Raw genomic sequence first — 20,524 nt, 5'->3', positions numbered from 1 at the left:
GTGAAGTGGTGACATCCTTGTCATCTTCTCCTTCTTTGTCCTCCTGACTTGAAACATTCTTTTTTTTTTTTTTAAGATTTTATTTATTCATTCATTCAAGACACACACACACACACACACACACACACACACACAGAGAGAGAGAGAGAGAGAGAGAGAGAGAGAGGCAGAGAGAGAGGCAGAGGGAGAAGCAGGCCCCATGCAGGGAGCCCGATGCAGGACTGGATCCCAGGACTCTGGGATCATGACCTGAGCCAAAGGCAGATGCTCACCCACTGAGCCCCCCAGGCGCCCTGAAGCCCACTTCTTGACCTTCTAGGCAGTGTCCCCTGCACTCTCCTGCGTCCATCTCTTACACGTGGCCATTCCTGCGGTTTGGTCCTGGCCCTGTGTGCCAGCTCCTTGTTCTCTCCGGGGGAGTCTCGTCTGTGCTGGCAGCATGCGGGGATAGGAGTCTTCCTCATGCGCCCTCTGCCCTCGGTCTCCCTAGAGTCGAGCTCCACATCCCACCCTCCTGGTGGGCATCTCTAGGGTCCTCCTGGCCGATGCAGGTCTGGCGTCAGAGGGAGAGAGGGGGTCTGTGCCACCATCACGGCCACACTGATGGGCCACCTCACGTTTCCCCAGCCTCCCTCCCTCCCATGACCTGCCACCAGGTCCCTTCCATTTCTAATTTTGGCATCATCTTTGGCTCTTGCTCCTGTGGCCTCCGGTCCTGACAGATTGCCACACCCCACCAGGTCTTCTGTAAACAAGGAAAATACGAAGGCTGCCACCCGTCTCTTGCCCCTGCCTTGGTCTCTGTTTCTCAGCGGCTCCCTCTCGAGCCCCCCTACAGCTCCTAGCCCGGCTGCTTGCTGCCTGGGCTCTGCGTGCTAATCTTCTGTTCTCCTGCAGCACCCTGTGGACCTTTCCTCCATGTGATTCACATTTTATGACGTCCTGGGCCTGCAGCTTAAAGCCGAGTTTCCTTGGTCTGACGTTCAGGGCCTGTCCCAGCTCGCCACTCTGCACGCCTTCTGTGCTGCCCTGCAGGAGCCTTCCTGCCTCCAGAGCCCCGGGGGGTACCTCCCACTCCGTCCCGCAGCCCCAGCACCAGCCTTCCCCCAGGGCCCCATTCAGCTCCTGTGGTTCTTCAATCCCCACCAGTCCATGCACCAAGGCCTTCCCTGCCCTCCCTGGGGATAGCGATCTGGGGCGAGGGGTGGGGTGGGGGGAGGTGCCTCCTCTGTGCTGTCCATGTGGCATCCAGCCCATGGGCCTCCTGACCACACTTTTATTTAAACTGCCTATCTATCCATCAACTGGGAGCACTGCAGGCAGAGGCCATATTTCAAAATCTGTGTGGCTCCCATGGTGCCAAGCTTGGTACCTGGCACGGGTAAGTCACACAATAAATATCTGCTCATGTGCCACCCTCCTGTGACGTGGATTTCTCTCCAGGCACCGGGGGTGGCTAGCACACACATGGGAAGGAGCCTCCATTAGCATTTCTTTCCTCCCTTCCCTGTTCACCCACCCATCCCTACATTCGTTTACTTAAGAGCTACTAAGCACCTGCTGTGTGCCAGGCGCCGTGGAAACAAAGCCAAACAAGACAGTCTCTGTGTCCTAGGAGCTCATGAGAGAGATTTATTAGTAAACCGTTGGATCGACGTCTAGGGAGGGAAGTGCTAAGATCGAAGGCTGCCCATCACCCATCATTCTGGGAAATGATCTCAATCAGGCCGGGAAGCCTTCTTGGAGGAGGTGAGGCCTGAGCTGACAGCTGAGGGAGAGTCTGTAAGATGAGGAGGAAGCAGTGTGAGGCATTCCTGGAACCGCAAGCGGTCGGCACGGCAGCACCGGTGTTGGTGTGACACAGGCGGGGGCGATTAGCAGGGCCGCACAGCCCCGTGTGCGACACCCAGGACCGTGAGCTTTATATCCTGAAGTAGCAAGGCACCACTGAAGGCCTTTTGGTGTGGAAGTGCCACCAGATCTGAGTTAGACCACACTGGTGACCAGCATGGTGCATGCTGAGGGGGGGACCCCGAAGGGGCAGCGGGGAGAAGCCACGGGTGCCTGAGCAGGGCGGAGGCAGGGGTCTGCGGCATCTGTGTCTGGCCCCAGCCCGGCCTGGTCTGGTCTCCCCGCGGTCAGCCTGCGCTTCACTCTGCAGATGGAGCAGCATCTCCTGTAGCTTTGAACTCCTAGCCAAGAGCTTCTCTACAGAGCCCACCCGCAGCCCCTCCCTGGGTCCCCCCTCCCGCCCATTGTGCCATCCCGGAGCCACCCAGCGCTCCTCACCACACTGGCTCCTACTTGCCACCTCTCATGGTGCTTCTTTTCTCCCCCATTCTTTTAAGATTGTTTCGGGAGAGTGGGCCTCGGGAGAAGACCCCTAAATCTCTGGGTATGTACTCCCTATGCATACCCCCACTTGCTGCTTATTCAACTCCCTGCTTCCTAAACTGGGTATGAGATCAGAACTAAGCCTGGAGTAGGTATGAGCCCCTCATGTCCTGGATGGGGAAGCCGAGGCCACCGGCAGTGCCACCTGCGAGGACAGCGGTCCTTGCTCTGTGCCAGGCATGTGGGCGTATACCAGTACGTGAGCTCCACGATACCCCAGCTGAGAGAGAAGCACAGTGCCTGTGTGACACAGGTATGGGGGCACCGAGACTGCGGGCTGGACCCCGTCCCTGGCATGGGAGGCAGCCTGTCCTATTTGCATGCACCTTGCATGCCTCCAAAGACCATGCTTCTGACACATTGTGCAGCCGCCCCTGCACTGTTTTAAGCAAGTAGAGGAGAATGTTCCTCACTAGGTGGAGTGAGAAATTAAACCACACCCCATGAACCCCTTGGTCAGCTGGTCCCAGAGGGTTTTGGTGTTGGGAGAATAGGGCCAACTGGATTGGAAGTGAGCGGGCAGCCAGCAGGTGCAGAGAGCCTTCGGAAGGGAGCAGGAGGCTCTGCAGCCTGATGACCTAACTCTGTGGGGAGGAGGGAGGCTAAGCCCAGGGCAAGTTGGGTGAGGGGATCTGGACTGAGCACCCCGAGCGTGGGGATGAGGGTTGACGCAGCTGCTGTGCTGACTGGCAGGAGGGGGCAGGCTCCTAGTCTAGCATTCCGGCAGGTCACTCTGTACAGCTTAGCAAGTGGGTCAGTTGGTGAGGGGAAGGCTGTTTCCCAAAAAGCCCCAGGGTCAGGACCTTAGCTGAGCCCAAGAAGCAGAGCTGGCATAGAGACCTCCGGCAGCTGCTTCGCCTGCCGCTCTCTGGCTGGGCTGCGGTGGGATGAACTTAGGTGGTCTGCTGTGACACACACTGGCACCCACAGTGTCCCCCAACTGCCAGCATGGGGGTTTGGGCCAGGAGACCCAGTTTGTAACTAATCCCTTGTTTGCATCACCAGCTGCTGCTTGAGAACCAGGTCCCTGGGGGTTTGGGCGTAGGGGCCAGGCTGCTCAGACAAGGCTTTCTAGGATGTCTCTTGAGGTGGAGGTGAGGAGAGGGGATATGAAATAGTAAAGTTCTTAAAGCCCTCTCAGACCCTTTAGCCGTTAGCTGGGGATAACATTGCCCAATAACACGCCTACCACATACAAGGATACAAGGAGCTCACGTGGTATTGTCTGAAGCTGAGGGCTTCCCCCAAACTTGTGGCATTCCTGCAGTCCTTGCCCCCAAATTAGCTGGCACCCGGACATCTGTGTCCTCTGCCCTGCTCCTTACTTCTGGGCAAATGGAGCCTTTGCCCTCCTCCATCTTGGCCCCTGATCCTTCTCCTGGGATCCAAGCAGAGGGATCCTTGGCAGAAGGCATGGGCTGGGCTGAGGTTCAGGGTAAGCTGAGGTCCAGGCTGAGCCCTACTGGAGCCTCTGGTTCCAGGCACTCCTTCCAGCAACAGGCAGCCCTAGATGGTGGCCCCCATTCCAGTGGACAACTTATTTGCAAGTTCACCCAAGGACAGTGAGCTCCAAAGTTTGTGAACAGGAGAACCCAGTTAACATTTCTTTCATTAAAAGAAGACTAATCTACCCCTATCCTGCCTCCATAATAAGACATGCTACCTTTGAAATCTATTGATTAGGAAAATCTAGAATGACCAAGAGATCCTACCGATTTGATGTCATCTGGAAAGGAAATTTTTTTTAAAGATTTATTTATTTATTTATTTATTTATTTATTTATTTATTTGAGACACAGAGAAAGAGAGAGAGGCAGAGACACAGGCAGAGGGAGAAGCAGGCCTCATGCAGGGAGCCCGATGTGGGACTCGATCCCGGATCTCCAGGATCGTGCCCTGGGCCAAAGGCAGGTGCCAAACCACTGAGCCACCCAGGGATCCCCTGGAAATGAATTTGTACTGCATCAATCACAAGAGCTTGTGAAGGGTGCTGGGTCTCAGCCTGTCTGTCAAACGAGGGGATCAGACTAGCATTGCTTACTTCTCTGGTCCCTTCATGCTGTGTGACGACTGGGTTCGTTTTATTTTCTCTCTTCCTGCGGTACACACCTCCTGGGTAAGATAGACTGACATTCTTTTAAGCTTCTTAAACAATATCTTGAACTTCCTAGATAACAGACTTGCCCCCTGTTTCCTGCCCAGCCTCCTCCCTTCCCTGTCTTATAATAAGGTGTGTGATAATTATTGAATGGATGGTTGGTTGGAAGGATGGATGCACAGATGAAAAGAGGAGAATGTTGGTCCTTGGGCGGCCCCTTCTATGCCCGCCAGTGCTGTTCTATAAAGTTTCACCACCAAGAAAGCATTGGGCAGAACAGTGGAGAGTAGTAGGCTTAGGCAGTAAAACGTCACACCATCCACAGGGTTCCAGAACCCCAGGGGTAGCCCAAAGGGGTGGGTGCTGCTTCAGAGTGCTGGGTGTCCTCAGCTCCATTCTTATTCTTGACTCCTCAGAGCCAAGACCTTCAGCCCTGCCTGTGAGAGACAGGTCTGCCGCCCCTGAGAAGCCTGCCCTGCCCTCATCTCAGTCCGCTCCTGCACTCACAGCCTTCTCCTCCGGCCAGGCCAAGGAAGCCCGCCCCTTGTTCAAAGAGGAGGACCAGAAGGAAAGCAGTACCAAGGTATCTGGAAAGTGAGGGGAAAAGAAAATGGGGGTCATAGTGGACCACCGGCTGAACACAAGCAGGCTTCTGAAATATATAAATGTGGGGCCAGCTTGAGGAGGACAAGAAAGAGCCCTGAGTCAGCTACCCTGGTGCTTAAGGCTGGAACCTGTAGATGGGTCATGGGTGAGGACCAAAGAAAGGAAGAGGAACAAGAGAGAGGAAGAGAAAGATGAGAGGGGGGTGCTAGGTAAAGGGAAGAGTGAGTGGGGAGCTGAGGGGCAGGATGAGGGAGGAAGGGAGGGCAGAGGGAGGTCACACAGGGTTCCGAAGGAAGCAGGATGTGGAGAGTAGAGAGGGGCTTAGGTGAACCAAGCCGAGTAATTTGAACCAACCCCCAAGATAGCAACGGAGAGGCAGCTGACTCAGGGGCAGATCAGCCAAAGGCTGTGCTTGACAGGCTGACAAATACCTTGCACTAAGGTGACCTTGGTCCAGATGATTCTCTTCCCTGGTCTGGATGAATTTACTAAAACTTGAAGAGTCACTGTTATGGGAGAACTGTGCTCAGCATTTGAAATAGAGATAGAAGAGTACAATAAACATCCCTGGAGGGCGCGCTGTGTGCACGCGCTTTGTTAGGATCCGGTGATGATGATGATGAGATCCAGGCACCGCAGCCCTCCCACTCCGGCCAGGGTGCCAGAGCATGAAACAAAGAATAATTCAAGGCTGGAAGGTGACCCCACCGTCCACCCTTCCTTGGCTGCTCACACCCATGGTCAGAGCTTGGACCTTGTGATAACTTCACCTCCACTGGCATCTCTTTCAAGCAATCCCTCTCAGTCACCGCTGTGCCCTGTTGTTCTAGCTTCATCCAGCCGCACCCCAGCCCCAGCATTTCTTCTTGTTCTTGCATCAGCAATATCCTCCCTGAAATCAGAGGCTATCTGATTTCAACATTTCTATTTTCCTATCAACATCTTTGGCTCTCTCTGTTGTTTCTTTTATCTTAAGAAAACAAATCTACTGCCTGGTCTCCCATTCAGTCTTGAGTCCACTGCAGTTGGATTTGGGTCCCACTGTCCCCACTGAAACGGCCCATGTCAAGGTCACCAATGACCTTTACCTTCCCATGTGCAGCATAGCTCAGTCGTCTTCTAATTTGACCTGCCAGCAGCTTTGGCTCATTCTTGGAAGTCTCCACCTTGGGAAGGAGGTGAGGGAACGGCTTCCCTCTTGGTTCTCTGCCTCCTCCAGCTTTCGTTCCTTCCCAGTCCTTTGCTGGCTCCTCCTCATCTTCCTGCCTTCTACATGCCAGAGGCCCCAGAGCTTAGATCTCTGGCCTCTGGTCTATTTATCCCGACCCCCTGTGACCTATGCTGGTCCCTGGCATTAACTGCCATCTATATGCAGAGGACTCCCAAATCTCCCCGTCTGGTCCAAACCTTCCCCTGACCTGCAGGAACAGTTAGATTATATAGCCAAGTATGTATTAACTGATATTTTCCATTTCCATTTTAGTGTCTAATTGTATTTCAAACTTACCTTATCCAAAACAAGTGTTGCATCCTTACCCACCAAAATCTCTTTCCCCAGTGTCTCCTTTTAGTGAATGGCGGGAAAAGGCAACTCCAGCCTTCCAGCTACTCTGGCAAAACATCTTGGGCCCGCCCTTGCCTCCTCTCTTTCTCTGCTGCTCCACACCTTATAAATCAGCTAAAGCAGTGGGCTCTCCTTTTGGGACATATGCAGAATCAGGCCATTCTCTCATCTTCATTCTTGCTATGCTAGTGCAAGCCCCATCCCACAGAAACTCTTGGTTCCATTTGGCAACTTTTCCCCAAATTAAATTATTCCCAAATATAAAGTTAACACTTAGAGGAACCCTTCACTCTCGATGGAAGTCAGATCATGTCACTCCTGTGCTCAGAACCTCAATGATTTGCTGTGTCCTTTAGAGGACAAATCTGACTCCTCACCATGGGCCACAGGGCCCAGTGTGCTATGGCTATGCCCACCCCTGCCACCTCTGACCCAGTGTTCTACCGTCCTCTGATTTGGGGTGCTCCAGCCAGTGTCCTCATAGCCCCCAACCATGCCCAGCATGTGCCAGCCTCAGGGCCTTTGCATTCTATTCCCTCTGCTTAGCACACTTCTCCCCTAGAAATCTGCATGGCCCCTGCTCCCATATTTCATTCATGTTTCTGCTTAAATTTCACCTCCTCAGGGAGTCTCTCTGGGTCTTCCTACCTAAAATGGAAGCCCCGTCACCCTCTGTCTCTGACTTTCCTCTGGTACATATTGCCTGATGTTAGAGATTGATCTGTTCGCTCTCTCCCCTCTCCATGGCAGGGAGCAAGCAAGGTCTTGGTCGTTTTGTTCATTCCCAGAAGAGTGATGGCACATAGGAGCCACTTGCATTCCTGATGATTGGATAAATGAAGGGACTGAAAGCAGAGTTGGGTCCTCGAGGTAACAGAGTTTGCCTTGACCTTGTGCCAGATCCAGGTCACCATCTCCAAGTCTGCCCAGGAGAAGATGCGGCTGAGGCAGATGAAGGAGATGGAGTTGCTCCAGAGGGCAAAGGAGCCAGAGAGGGAGAGGGAGCTTATTTCCCAGAGCCTGGCCTCCCGGAGAGCCCTGATGAAGGAAGGTACTGGGTGCCTGGGGCAGGATTCCCTCAGGCTGGGCAGACGACTTGGCCAACTCCTGGGCAAGAGAGGGACTACCCATAGCTCCCCATGCTCCCCATCCTGACATTGATAGGCCCATGTCCAAAGGAGGACATTGGGGCTAAGGACAGGTGGGACCGGCTCTGTCCTAGGACTTTCTCTGCCTCCACAGGCCTCCTCCCCCTCCGGGGCAGTGGGACCGTGTCTGTGCCCAGTGGGCTGAGCAGCCTACGCAGAAACATCGGTGTCATCCTGAGGAAGCGGGCCAACCGGGCCTCTCTGCCCAGCATCCCCGTCAGCAAGCAGGAGCCCAGCTTTGCCCGTCATGCTTCAGGTAGGGCCCAGACCACCCGGGTGGAGGACACATGTCCCTCTTGCTGAGCTGCCTTTGGGATGCTTTGGGGCATGGCAAAGGTGACCTGGGCTGCTCTGCTTCTTCCTGTTACCTGTGTTAGAGGGCAGCCTGAGGTGATCATCCAGAGAGAGAGGAATAGTGTGGGAGTCAAAGTGTCTTTGGGCCAGACCAGGGACCCAGGGAAATGCAGCCAGAAGTAACTGAAAGAAGGGCAGATGTGCCCAGTCTGTGTGATGTGTCCTGGAGGGCCCACTGGTGCACCAGGATCACAGATGCTGGAGAAAAGCATCCACGAAAGTAGCTGGAAATATCGAGAAGAGGAAGAGGTCTGTGAAGACCTTGGGTTCCTGCAGTTTGCCTCGTAAATGTTGGCGTTGGATAGGGCTGATTACAGCTTGGGATCCCAGGATCCAAAGGTCCTCCGGGATTCTCAGGAAGGTGCCAAGGGCCAAAGGAGGCTCTGACCATATTCTACCAGAACAACATCTATTTTGCCTCACTTTTTTTTTGGTATATTGGGCTTGAGATTTCACTTTTGAAAGATTTTGCTGCTAAAGAACATTTGAAAACAACCAGCCTGATTCAGAGTTTCTTTTAAGTGTGGGCTGTGGTGGGACCATGCTGATGGAATAGAACATCATTTTGGTGCCAGAAACAATATTGACTCATCCTTCTTTGCCATTCTCTTTCTATCCCTTTGATTCCTTCAAGTAGAAAGTCTTAATTCAGTGCCGGTCTTGAGCACCTGTCTCAGGCTGGGAAATCTCCTTTTTAAACAAAGAAATCTTCCTTCCAGCTTAAGTCATCAGAAGCTGGCTACGATTTGATAGCTGGAGTTTATAACATCCTTTTATTTTTATTGCAAATACCCTATTCTGTGACAGTATTTGTTTATTGATTATGGTAGTGACATAAATTTCCCTTTAGGATAGACTTATTTAAGATTTGAAAAGTGGGTTGGCTTGAAGAATTCTTTTTATTTTATTATTATTATTTTTAAAGATTTTATTTATTTATTTATTTATTTATTTATTTATTTATTTATTCATTCATTCATTCATTCATTCATGGGACACACACACACACATACACACAGAAAGAGAAAGGCAGAGACATAGGCAGAGGGAGAAGCAGGCTCCATGCAGGGAGCCTGATGTGGGACTCGATCCTGGGACTCCAGGATCACACCCTGGGCCGAAGGCAGGCACTAAGCCACTGAGCCACCAGGGAGCCCCGAAGAAGAATTTTATATAAGTAAAATTACAGGTAGTTTTTTTTTTTAAGATTTTTTATTTATTCATGATATACAGAGAGAGAGGCAGAGACACAGGCAGAGGGAGAAGCAGGCTCCATGCAGGAAGCCCAACGCAGGACTCAATCCCAGGTCTCTAGGATCACACCCCGGGCCAAAGGCAGGCGCTAAACCGCTGAGCCACCCAGGGATCCCCTAAAATTACAGGTAGTTAAGAGACATGGCAAGAAGTCATGAAAGTGGTAGTTGAGTGGTTGCTACTTGGGAGATACTGATCTATATAATCCACCCCACTCATTTTATAGCCAATAGCACTGAGACCAGAGACCCAAAGTCACCTGAGTTTACTTAAGGTGATGCTGGTCCATGGGGGCTAAGATTTTGGCTAATGACTCTTATCCAATGGCAAAGCCAAGAAGAGAATCCAGGAATGAGGTCATTTTGTCTTGGTTTTAAGTAAAGGATTGTCAACTCAGATTTGCCTTGGACCCCCTGGAGGCACCATGTGGCAATCATGCTGGTAGAGATGAGCCCCTGAAGTGAAGTAGCCACGAAGTGAGGCGTGGCTGTGAGAGCTCTGGGTTCAGAAGAGACCCTCTTATCATGGCTCTGCTGCTGGAGGAGCTGAGGGACTGTGGGTGGGGACCCCCATGTCCCCATGTCTCTGAGGCCTCGATGATGTGTTTCGGGCATTGGAGCGGATAGGTAGCTAAACTGCCTTCCTAATCCCTTCCTAGGGTTTTCTGATTCTAGTATCTGCCCCCAAGGAAGGAGAGCCTAGAGAACATGACCTGAATTTTAAACAGCATCCCTGCTTATTGGCTGTCCCTGACAGTGTGGCCATGTCTTGACCACATGGCCCCCCCATGAGCTGCATTGTCTCCTTTGCACTTTCACTGTCCCTCGCTTCCCCCTTTGGACCCCTTCCAGGCCCTGCCCGTGGGCAATTTCACAAAGGACTGAGAGGAGGGGGAAGAAGGAGAAGCTGATAACACAGGTTCCCAGAAGGGGGTGACATTAGAACACCACCAGTGTGACTGGGGGTTCCCTCCTTGCAGACTTATGAGCCTCAGCCAACTGCAGATAGGGCAAGATGGGGGCAAGTCACCGGCTTGGTGGACTCTGCACATGGCGTCAAGCAGTGTACGGCAGGCCAGCTTGTTTAGAGCCATCAGATTGGCAGGGCTGGGGTGGAAAAGGCTGACAAGACGTAGAGCTTTCGGTGGTGTCTGTGGCTCCCCAGCGGGGGAGGCACAGCCCTGCCCTCTCAGCCCTGGCCAGTCCTTCTCCGAGCACACCTCGTGATGCAGCCAGGCCTGGGTCTTCCTGCTGAAATGTGCCCTGTTCCTCTTCTTTTCCGTGAGGGCAGCCAACTCATTACCTGCGGTGCTTACCTTGGGGTCTCCCGAATGGGAAGAAGAGGAGGAGGAATTGGATCCTAGAATCTTTAAGGAGTTGAGGCCTTTCTCGAACCCTGAGCTGGGGCTGATGGATGCTCTCCAGTGCCTCGAGAGCAATGACTGGTGAGGGCACCCCTTCTCCTGACCTCAGCTGCCCGCCTCCCCTGCTGTGGGGATGGGGTGGGGGTGGGGGCGCCCCTGGTCTGCATGGGGGCCTCCTCCCTCCCCACCTGCCTGTGACGGCCTGGAACTCGCTTCTCAGGCAGATGAAGGAGAAGGGCCTGCTAAGTGTCCAGCGCCTGGCGGCCTGTCATTCAGATGTCCTGGCTGGGAGGCTGCACGACGTGTCCTTGGCTGTGACTGGGGAGGTGAGGCCACCTAGACAGCCTGTGTCCTGTGTGCCGTCCCCGCCCTGCAGCCAGTCCTCCTTCCCTGCTGCCACCGCTCAATGAGGGTCATGCGGCTGCCCCAGAGGGGCCATGGCTCCCTGGAATGTGGCATCCCCTGTTCACTTCTTAGCCCTCAGCTATGGAGGTGGGAGGTAGTCCCCCCGCATCTCAGATTGGAGAACTGGGCGCAGGAGTTTCCTTGTTTCTAATCTCTGGGCATTCAGAATCAGAACAATCAGAATCCTGTTTGATCCTGTTTGTCACAGCCCGTGTTGTCCTCTATACTCAGAGGTCCGACTGAGGGGCTGGAGTGTTCTGAGCCAGATCTCCAACCTCAGGGAAGTTGTAACATTTCCCAAGGACTTTCTCCCTTGGGGCTGGGGCTGGGGCCTAGATGGGGCCCGGAGGGGCCATGAGATGCTCTTATCACATGCGGAGGCCAGGCCCCTTCTTGGGAATAGACTATTCCAGTGGTGGGGGCGGGGCGGGTGTGGGGGCATTTGTGATACCCAAATTGAACACTATTTGTAAAAGTACTTGGAAGACTAAGTGTTGTACAAATTTCAGATGTTCAAATTTTAAATTTCAACTGGAATTAATAATTATGATGATAACAATAATAATTTATTTTTTAAATGGGGCTGTTTTGTCGAGAGCTACTATGTGGTTTTCGTTTCCAGCCTGGCAAAGCCTAGGCCTGCAAGGGGCGGTGGTGGTGGTGGTGGTGGTGGGAGAGGGTGGGCCTGTGCCTTGTTCTTCATATGTTCTGGAGCCCTTGGCAGGGCCCAGCAGTCCTGGAGGGTCTCTGTCCCATCCCTCTCCTAGGTCACCAACCTCCGCTCCAAAGTGTCACGACTGGCCATCAGCACCCTGGGTGCCCTCTTCCGGGCCTTGAAGAAGAACATGGACCAGGAGGCTGAAGAGATTGCCCGCTGCCTGCTTCAGAAGATGGGGAACACCAGCGAGTTCATCCAGAGAGCGGCCAACCGCTCCCTGGGGGCCATGGTGGAGAATGTGACCCCTGCCCGCTCCCTGGTGGCCCTCACCTCAGCGGGCATCTAGTACGTGGTGGCTCATTGTCAGAGGGGTGGGTTGGGAAGGTAAAGCAAGGGGAGAGTCCCGGAGAGAGGAGTGGGCAAATGGAGCAGGTGCCTCACACATTTAGCTGGGGGAGGGAGACCCTGCTTCCTGGTGGGCTTCTCTGCCACCCTTCTTGGGCCAGGTTGGGGATCAAGAGGTGAGCATGGGGCAGCCCCAAGCCTTAGCCACAAGGGTTGAGCTGCTGTGTTCTGTTCAAGGCTGGGGAGTTCAGAGCATCTGTGGTAACGTCCCCGGAGACAGGGCTGAGAACCAGCCTGCGGCCTGTGTGCCTCTCCTGGGGTGGGGCAGGCATTCTTTCTGATGAAATCAAGGCTCTGAGCGGAGCAAGGCACAAAATCTTACTCCAGCTCACACCTCTTGGACTTTTCCTGGGGAGGGGAAGGTGCTTGCCTACCCCCCTGGCGCCTTTCACCTTATTAAAAAACCCAAACCCCAAACCATTTCCTAGGGCACTTGGGTGGCTCAATGGTTGAGCATCTGCCTTAGGCTCAGGTCATGATCCCGGGGTCCCAGGATCGAGTCCCACGTCGGGCTCTTCACAGGGAGACTGCTTCTCCCTCTGCCTGTGTCTCGGCCTCCCTATGTCTCTCATGAATAAACAAATAAAATCTTTAAAAAGAGAAACAAAACCATTTCCCAAACCCTTTCAATCCCACAGGGCCAAACCACTCTCAGCCCCAGAGCCAGTCATGACACTGATGCAGGAAGCTTCTGGGACAGGCCTCCCCCCACCCCCCACCCCGGCTGTGTGGAAGCAGCCACACCACAGCCCAGTACAAAGGGTGAAGGGAGGTTCACACCCTGGGTGAGCTTAGCTGCTCTGTGCTCAGTCTCCTCATCTGGGAATAATAACGGTGTACACCTCCTCAAATTGTGAGGAGTAAATGAAACGATTCATGCAAAGGCAGCGCCTGCCTTTACTGTAACATTTACTGAGTGTGCAGTGTGGCGGCCACTAACTCTTGGGAGAAGTTCGTTTTTTTTTCTGGACTGCTCCCTCTGCTCCGCTTCCTTCTCTGCAAACTGATGCTAATAGTGGCTTGTGGCTAGAGGGTGTTCAGCAGGGCTCCTGGCTCGGAGCGGAGCGTGTGCTAACTACAAACTGAGGCAATTGATCATTGTTGCGAGAAGCAAGGTCAGGCGTCCTCAGGGCTGTGCTCAGGAATTCCTGAGGATCTTGCCAAAATGCAGATTCTGACTCAGATGCTAATGGAGCTGGTCCCTGGGCCACAGGGAGTAGGGGGAGGCCAGAAGTACCCCCTTGTGTTACGCTGGGTTGGGACCCTGGTGGAAGAAGGGGTCAGTGTTGCCTAAGGAACTGCGGACACACAGGCCCTGTTTGAAAAAAGGTGAAAAAGAAACAGGTGACATCCTGTTGGATTTCTCTTGTAAGACCTCAGCTTCTCCCTGTTGGGGTTACCAAATCACCCACTGATGCCCTGTCGCCCCCTCCTGTCTCAGTTCACTTCAACAAACGTGCAGTTAGCTCCCACTAAGTGTGGGCATGTGCCAGGCACCAGTGGGGCACAGGATTCCACTTGCTGCCACCTCCCTGGGAGCTCCTCGCCTGGCTGGGGAGCCACAGGGGTGCTCCTGTTCTTCCCAGGGGACAGGGATAGCTCGAGTCCCAGGGAGCATTCTGCAGAGGAGGCTGGGGAAGGCAGAGAATGATCTCTGATTAGGTAGGATCTTTCTAGGTGGAGAAACGATGGGGAAGGCACACATGCAGGAAGGCCCAGAGGAGGTGAGCACGTGTACATGTGGGGAGCACCACATGGCTTTAGGGCTCCTTCCTCCTTCTCCTGCTTACCGTTGTCATCCTGGGTTCTATGAGCCGGATGTGACTGGTCTTCCCTTGAAGATTCCCTGTAGCCCATATGAGACAGATTTCAGAGCCCATCACGGCATGAAACGTGGGTGCACAATTATAGATCCATGTGCAGCAGTCTAGGGACCCCGCACCCCATTCCTTGTCTGACCCCTTGACTGTGATGTATTTTTTTTCAGCCACCGAAACCCCTCAGTCCGGAAATGTACTGCCGAGCACCTCTCAGTCGTCCTGGAGCAGATTGGTGCCGAGAAGCTTCTCTCAGGCACCAGGGATAGCACAGAGATGCTGGTGCACAACCTGGTGAGGCTGGCCCAGGATTCTAACCAGGACACCAGGTGATGCAGGGCCAGGGGGCCTGGGGGCTGCCTACCTGCCAGCCCAGGGCAGATAAGGTGACCAGCCAGCCCTGAGAGCCCTGGCCCACACAGCTCAGCTTTCCTGGGGTCACGGGAGGGACAGCCAGACAGGCTGAGGCTGTGTCCGTCCTTTATGGCCAGCATCCATCTGTCTCCACCCGCATAGCTGGGCCTGTAGGAATGCGCAGAGCTCCCCGCCTCCGGTTCTCCTTCTCTCACCGCTGCTCTCGCTGCTCTCTCTCTCTTGTTTCTGACCCATCCCAGCTCCTGCCTCTGAAAGAGCATCCATTCCTTTCAAGGATAGTGCACAGAGGTCACTCTTCATTATTCCGGACAGGACAGTGAATGAGAAAAATTAGGCCTCTACTATCCTGGAGCTCACCCCTTGTAGGTGGGGATAGACAGAAAATAAACAAATAAATTAGTATGATCATTTCAGGTTACAGATAAGGGATGCAGCAAGAAAGACACCAAGGTGGAGAATGGGGTGGTGCCTACTTTGATGGAGTGTCGAGGGAGATCTTTCTGGAGAGTAACATTGGAGCTGAGAACTGATGGGCCAACTGATGGGCCAATGGGGAGCCAACTCACTGGAGGTCTGGGGTGTGAGCGTCCCGGGCAAAGGAAACATACAAAGGCCCCCCGGATGGGAATTCGCTTGGTGTTCTGGGAAGAGGAAGGCTGCGCTGTGTGGCAGCCAATGAGTGGGGCAGTGTGGACAGGCGATGAGGCCGACAGGGCAGGGCCAGGCCAGGCAGGGACCCTCAGGCAGTGGTCAGGAGTCAGGATTTTGGCTGGTGTGGGACGGAAGCCACCAGAGGATTTTTAGTAGGAGTGTGAGGAGATACGCAATGGTGTTAAGCAGGAGAGTGATAGAACCCGATTAACTGAGGTGCCTGGGTGGCTCAGTCCGCTGAGCGTGTGGCTTCGGCTCAGGTGGAGATCCCGGAGTCCTTGGATAGAGCCTGCTGCTCCCTCTCCCTCTCTGCTCCCCCTGCTTGTGTGCTCTCTCTCAAGTAAATAAATGCAATCTTTAAAAAGTAAGGAAAAAAAGTATTTTAATATTGCTATTAAAAAAAAGAATCCGATTAACTGTCTTGGAAAGCTAGGATTAGGGCCCAGTCAGTCCATCATCACATTCCTTGGTTCCTAGGACGTTATGGCCAGATCTGGAGACACACCACATCCGGTACTGCTCCGCGGGGTCTGTCCTCCCTATGTTCTGTGTTGTGCTCCAGCCTGTGCTCTCATAGCTGACAGTCTGAGGTTCATCCTCCCCACGGCAGCCCTGCTCCACGTACCATGCTCACACGTGCTCCCCCCGTGAAGCCCAGGGAGAGTGTCTGGGGTATGGCCAGGGGGCAGGACTGTGGTCAGGGGCGCATGTCTACTGATGCAGCTCGAGCCCTGTGGGGAGCCCTTGAGCATGCTGTGCCCCTCGGCCTCCCTCCCACGGCGCCACTGCCTATGTCCTCACGACCTTGCAGTATCTGGAGTTCTAATTTGTATTGATCTAATGGGTAAAAGTGTCATCTCATTATTGTTTCCGAGTGCTTTTCCCCCTGATTACTAGAGTTTGTGTGTCTTTAAATGCTTGCTGCCTTCTTGATTTTTTTGAAAAAAATCTTTCTGGCTGCTCATTAGAGAATTGATCGTAGGGGAGGGGGCCTGGGTGGAGGAGGGACATGAGACAGATGGTTACTCCCCCAGGCCCCGCCAGGGGTGCTGGAGGCCAGCAGACGGGAGGGAGAGCTGGATTGGGGTGTCTTGAAGGCAGAGCCAACAGGATGTGGGTGGTGAGGCTTTCAAAGAGAAATCAAAGATGATGCTTGGGTTTTTAAAATGAACAATTGGATAAATGATAGTGTCATTTACTGAAATGAGGAATATTGGTGGAGAACTAGAAGGTTTTGGTTGATTTGTTTTTATTTGTTGGTAGGGGGATGGAAATAAAAATTTAATTCTCTCCAGCTGGAAATGCCCCCTCCATCCTGACTTCCCTTACGTTGCCAGTGTTGACTACACTCCATCTTCAGTCAGGGCACCCGTGCTTTCAGCGTCCATGGCACTGCGCTCCCTGGTTCCCCTCTTCCTCTATGGCCACCTCTTCGCCTGCCTGCCCTCTGGATATAGATGGCCGCAGGAGTGTCTTCAAGCTTCTTCTCCTCTTACAACTTTCCTGAGCACCATCACTACTTCCGTGGGTCCAGTCACAGCAACCTGATGCTTCCTAGGGTCTCCCTCCAGGCCACCCCTGTCTGAGCACCAGTGCTCTACCTCCAATGCTTCTGGAGGACCCATCACCACTGTCAGATGTCCTGCTGTCATCTTTGGTGCAGACTGTCCCTAAATGAGCCCTCTGCCTTCTCCCCAAGCCTGTGTTCCCTCTATCATTAGAAGTCATTATTATTTACTGAGTCATCTAAGATGATAAATGAGGACCTTCATACGTCATTGACTCTAAGACACACAATTTCTCCCACATTTTAATATCTTACGATCAGAGGCATCTCACAGTTGCTGCTGGCCAGGCAGCAATTTTGATTTGGGTTTTACTCTCTGCACATTTTCGAACTTGGTCCTTATTGCTCGTGGCATAAGCCTTTGAATTATGGTTTGCATTGTAGAAACTAAACTATGAGTCTTTCTTTGCTTGTTAGCCTTTTATATTTATTTTAAGAAGTCACCATGGGTGCTCTGCGGGGACTTGTTGAGTTTAATTGCTCCCGAAAATGTCTTAGAAATATTACTCTATTATTCAGCATTGAAATGAAAAGTTATAGTGTATGAGAAGAGGCATGGAGATAGGGTGATGGGACATAAATTAGATATTAATGCAAACAGTCGTGGAAGGAGTGACCAAAATTCCACATTTTCTTACCAGACAACCACCCAGTGGTTTACCCAGCCTAAGGAAGGAAGGGCACCACCTGCAAGTAATGTTACCTCGATTTCTGAGATAATACATGAAAGGGGTGCCTCCCCACATGGGGCAGTGTCATTAAAGGCACTGGAAGTTGCCAGTGTTTTCTATTTCTGTTTTTGCTCAGTGGAAAAGGAATCAATGGTGCATTTTACAATCAGTAGAGTCTTGGGTTGAGTGAAATATGAGATTGTAGATGATTCTTGCTCCACCTCTGATCAACTACCCTACCCTGCAGTTTTCTTAGCAGGTCCTGAATCTGACCATCCCTTCCTCTTCCCACTCTACAGCCTTATTTCAGGACTTCATCATGTCTTGCTTGGGCTATCATGGTGGCCCTTGTCACCAGAGAGAGACGTTCACCACACTGCTGCCAGGGACATTTTCATAAAGTTCAAATCTGGTCATTTCACACTTTCCCATGGTCTGAGGGCTAAAGCCCAACTCCTTCACATTTCCAGAAATTGGGTCCTACCTTCTCTCTTTCCTATCCTGCATCCAGGCCCTGCCTGCTGTTTTCCAACCACATGCCTACTGATGTGTCAGACTGTATTATGGATCCTGAAGTGACTAACCCCTGCCCCCTTACTCCCTAATCCCATCCCACTTATGGACTCTTACTCCTCAATGCGAATCTAAGGATCTCCTCTTCCATGAAGCCCTCTTTGATTTCCTCCCCCACTCACCGCTGTTCGCTGGGTAGAGCTGACCATTTCCTCCCATACTGGCCCCTGTACCCTTTCTCAGACTTCCAGATGCCCTATACTAGAAGAAGTTAAGTATAGTCATCCAATGGAATATTATGAATTTACTAAAAAGGATGACATGGGATGACTAATGGTAAAGTGAAAAAAGTCAGAGGCAAGTTTTATATATATTCTGATACCAACAAAAATGTGTATGTGTCTAAAAGACCATAAGAAAATATGTAAAAATTTAATAGTTTTTCCTTGGTAATGGGGCTACGGATGATGTTTATTCTTTTTATGAATCTAGTTTTTAACTGTCTTAATTAGCGATTATTGTCTTAAGTGGAAAAAAGTATTAAAAACTCTTTTATTACAATTAGAAAACTCCTGTAAATCTGCAGAACAGATTTATGATGCATTTCTGTGGCTGTTTCTTCATCCCTCTCTTTCTCCTGTGGCAGGTTTTATGGCCGGAAGATGGTGAATATCTTGATGTCAAATACGAAGTTTGATGCATTTCTGAAGCAGAGCCTCCCATCTCATGACTTACGGAAGGTCATGGCAGCTATTAAGCAGCGGGTAAGTTAGTGGCCTGAGCAGGTGGGGGGTGAGGGGGGTGGGGTGGAAGGTCAGAGCCAAGCCAGTCATGGGAGTGGGGTGTGCACTCCAGAGGTTCCATTTGGTGCACAACTCCTGGCAGGTGGAATAAATGTGATTTCCTTCCCCTGTGCTTGGACCTGGCTCTGTCCCTCTCTGCCCGTGTCCCTTGAGCCACCTGGGTGTCCACACTGTATCCTGTTAAATGGGGATCTTGATCCCTGCCCTGAGTACCAATGGTCTGGAATGCTTGGTTGTACCCTCTGAAGCCCTGCCAGGTGGAAGGGGTTATTCCTCTCATTATGATCTAGCCTGGGGTGGCTGGCAGTTCCCCAGAGGGCCACCCCTTTGGCTCATGTTTTGTGTTCCCTTTTCCAAGGGAATGGAAGATGGTGATGGACTTCTATCTGCCAAGGGCCGCAAGGTGTCGAGGAGTCTGGTGTTGTGTGAGAATGGGCTGCCTGGAGAAGATGGGTATGGCTGCTCTTGTCTCCCTGGGGCTCCACATCCAAGGCTGCCAACAGAGATGGGCCACTTGCCCTGGGCCAGGGGTAGTGGTTCTGGGAGGCTGTGTGGATCCAGGCTACGGTGGAGACCTAGTTGGGTAGCAGCACTCATGGGTGAATTTCCCCACCCAAAGCTCAGGGAGACCAAATCCTAGGATTTGGACATACTTGCCATCCAGCAGTCTTGCCAAGGGGGTGAATTCCAGTAGTCCGGGCAGGGCATGTTGTTGGCTGGACCATCAGCATGAGCTCAGCGTTTCTCCATCCACTTCAAGCAGCACATCCTGTTGCCATCAGGGTGGCCTGGGATGAATTTAGAGGCAGCTGTGGGACAAAGGCAGAGGAGAGGGAATGGGCAGAGAGGCTAGAGAGTGGGTGCTGGGAGGAGCTAGAAACCAAGCAGAAACCCCCTGGTCATTGATGTGCCTGAAACTCAGAATCCTTCTATGGTGCTCAGGGAGGGCTACATCTGAACTCTCACAGGCACCCAGGGCAGCCCCCCACAACCAGCTCCAGATTAGCTTCCTGCTCTCTCCCACACACGGTGTCCCAGACAGGCCAGAGCAGCTCCTGCTCCCTGGCCGATCCCTCCCCCCACGTTCTGTCCCCTACCTTTGCTTATGCTGCATCCCTTGCACCTGGAACATGCTTATTTTTTCTACCAGATTCCACAAGATTCAGATGATTGTTACCTTATCCCAGAGGCTCTCTCAGACACCCTGTGCTCTCTGTTTCTCAGTCCTCTGTCATCCCCTTGACTTATCTGTCTCCCTTTGGTCTCTGAGCTCCTGAAGGCAAGGAAGGTGTCTCTTGTCTCATTGTCCTTAGTGCCCACCATAGCTCTTGGCACTTGGTGGGCAAGCAGCGTGGAGTGTAGGAAGGAATGACAAAATGGATAATGTTGGGCTCTGTCAGAGGGGACTTTGGTGTAGGGCCTGAGCTCAAAAAGCTGAGTTCTGAGCTGGGTGTGGAGGTAGGAGTCCTGAATGGAACTGTTCTCATGCTGCCTGGACTGGGCCAGGGGAAACCATAGGCCCATGCTCTTAGCAGAAGGGAGCAGGGCTGCTTCTTCTTCTTCTTTTTTTTTTTTTAATATTTTATTTATTTATTCATGAGAGAGAGAGAGAGAGAGAGAGAGAGAGAGAGAGGCAGAGACACAGGCAGAGAGAGAAGCAGGCTCCATGCTGGGAACCCGATGTGGGACTCGATCCCGGGTCTCTAGGATCACACCCTGGGCTGAAGGCAGCACTAAACCGCTGAGCCACCCAGGCTGCCTGGAAGCAGGGCTTCTTAACATTTCTCTGGTCACTGGAGAAGTATGAGCCTGGCTTAGGCAACCAGGAATTGGGATAAAGGAACCAGGTACTCTTTTTTTTAAAGATTGATTATTTAT

General features: G+C 52.4%; 1 protein-coding gene across 7 annotated transcripts in view; it reads left to right on the top strand.

Moving 5' to 3' along the window:
• TOGARAM2 (TOG array regulator of axonemal microtubules 2) overlaps nt 1–20,524 on the top strand; it is an 84,037-nt gene that overhangs the window by 28,259 nt on the left and 35,254 nt on the right. For all 7 annotated transcript variants that reach the window (XM_072770691.1, XM_072770694.1, XM_072770695.1 and 4 more), the window contains 10 exons: nt 2,349–2,395; nt 4,909–5,075; nt 7,563–7,713; nt 7,905–8,066; nt 10,709–10,862; nt 11,002–11,107; nt 11,954–12,189; nt 14,237–14,395; nt 18,490–18,607; nt 19,005–19,099. In XM_072770691.1, the coding sequence (XP_072626792.1) occupies nt 2,349–2,395; nt 4,909–5,075; nt 7,563–7,713; nt 7,905–8,066; nt 10,709–10,862; nt 11,002–11,107; nt 11,954–12,189; nt 14,237–14,395; nt 18,490–18,607; nt 19,005–19,099 (1,395 nt within the window). The remainder of the gene's footprint in view (nt 1–2,348; nt 2,396–4,908; nt 5,076–7,562; nt 7,714–7,904; nt 8,067–10,708; nt 10,863–11,001; nt 11,108–11,953; nt 12,190–14,236; nt 14,396–18,489; nt 18,608–19,004; nt 19,100–20,524) is intronic.

Source organism: Canis lupus, chromosome 12, assembly GCF_048164855.1.
Source record: "Canis lupus baileyi chromosome 12, mCanLup2.hap1, whole genome shotgun sequence".
Classification (NCBI taxonomy): Eukaryota; Metazoa; Chordata; class Mammalia; order Carnivora; family Canidae; genus Canis; species Canis lupus.
The sequence above is the reverse complement of the archived record's forward strand: the minus strand, read 5'-3'. Positions and strand labels throughout refer to the sequence as shown.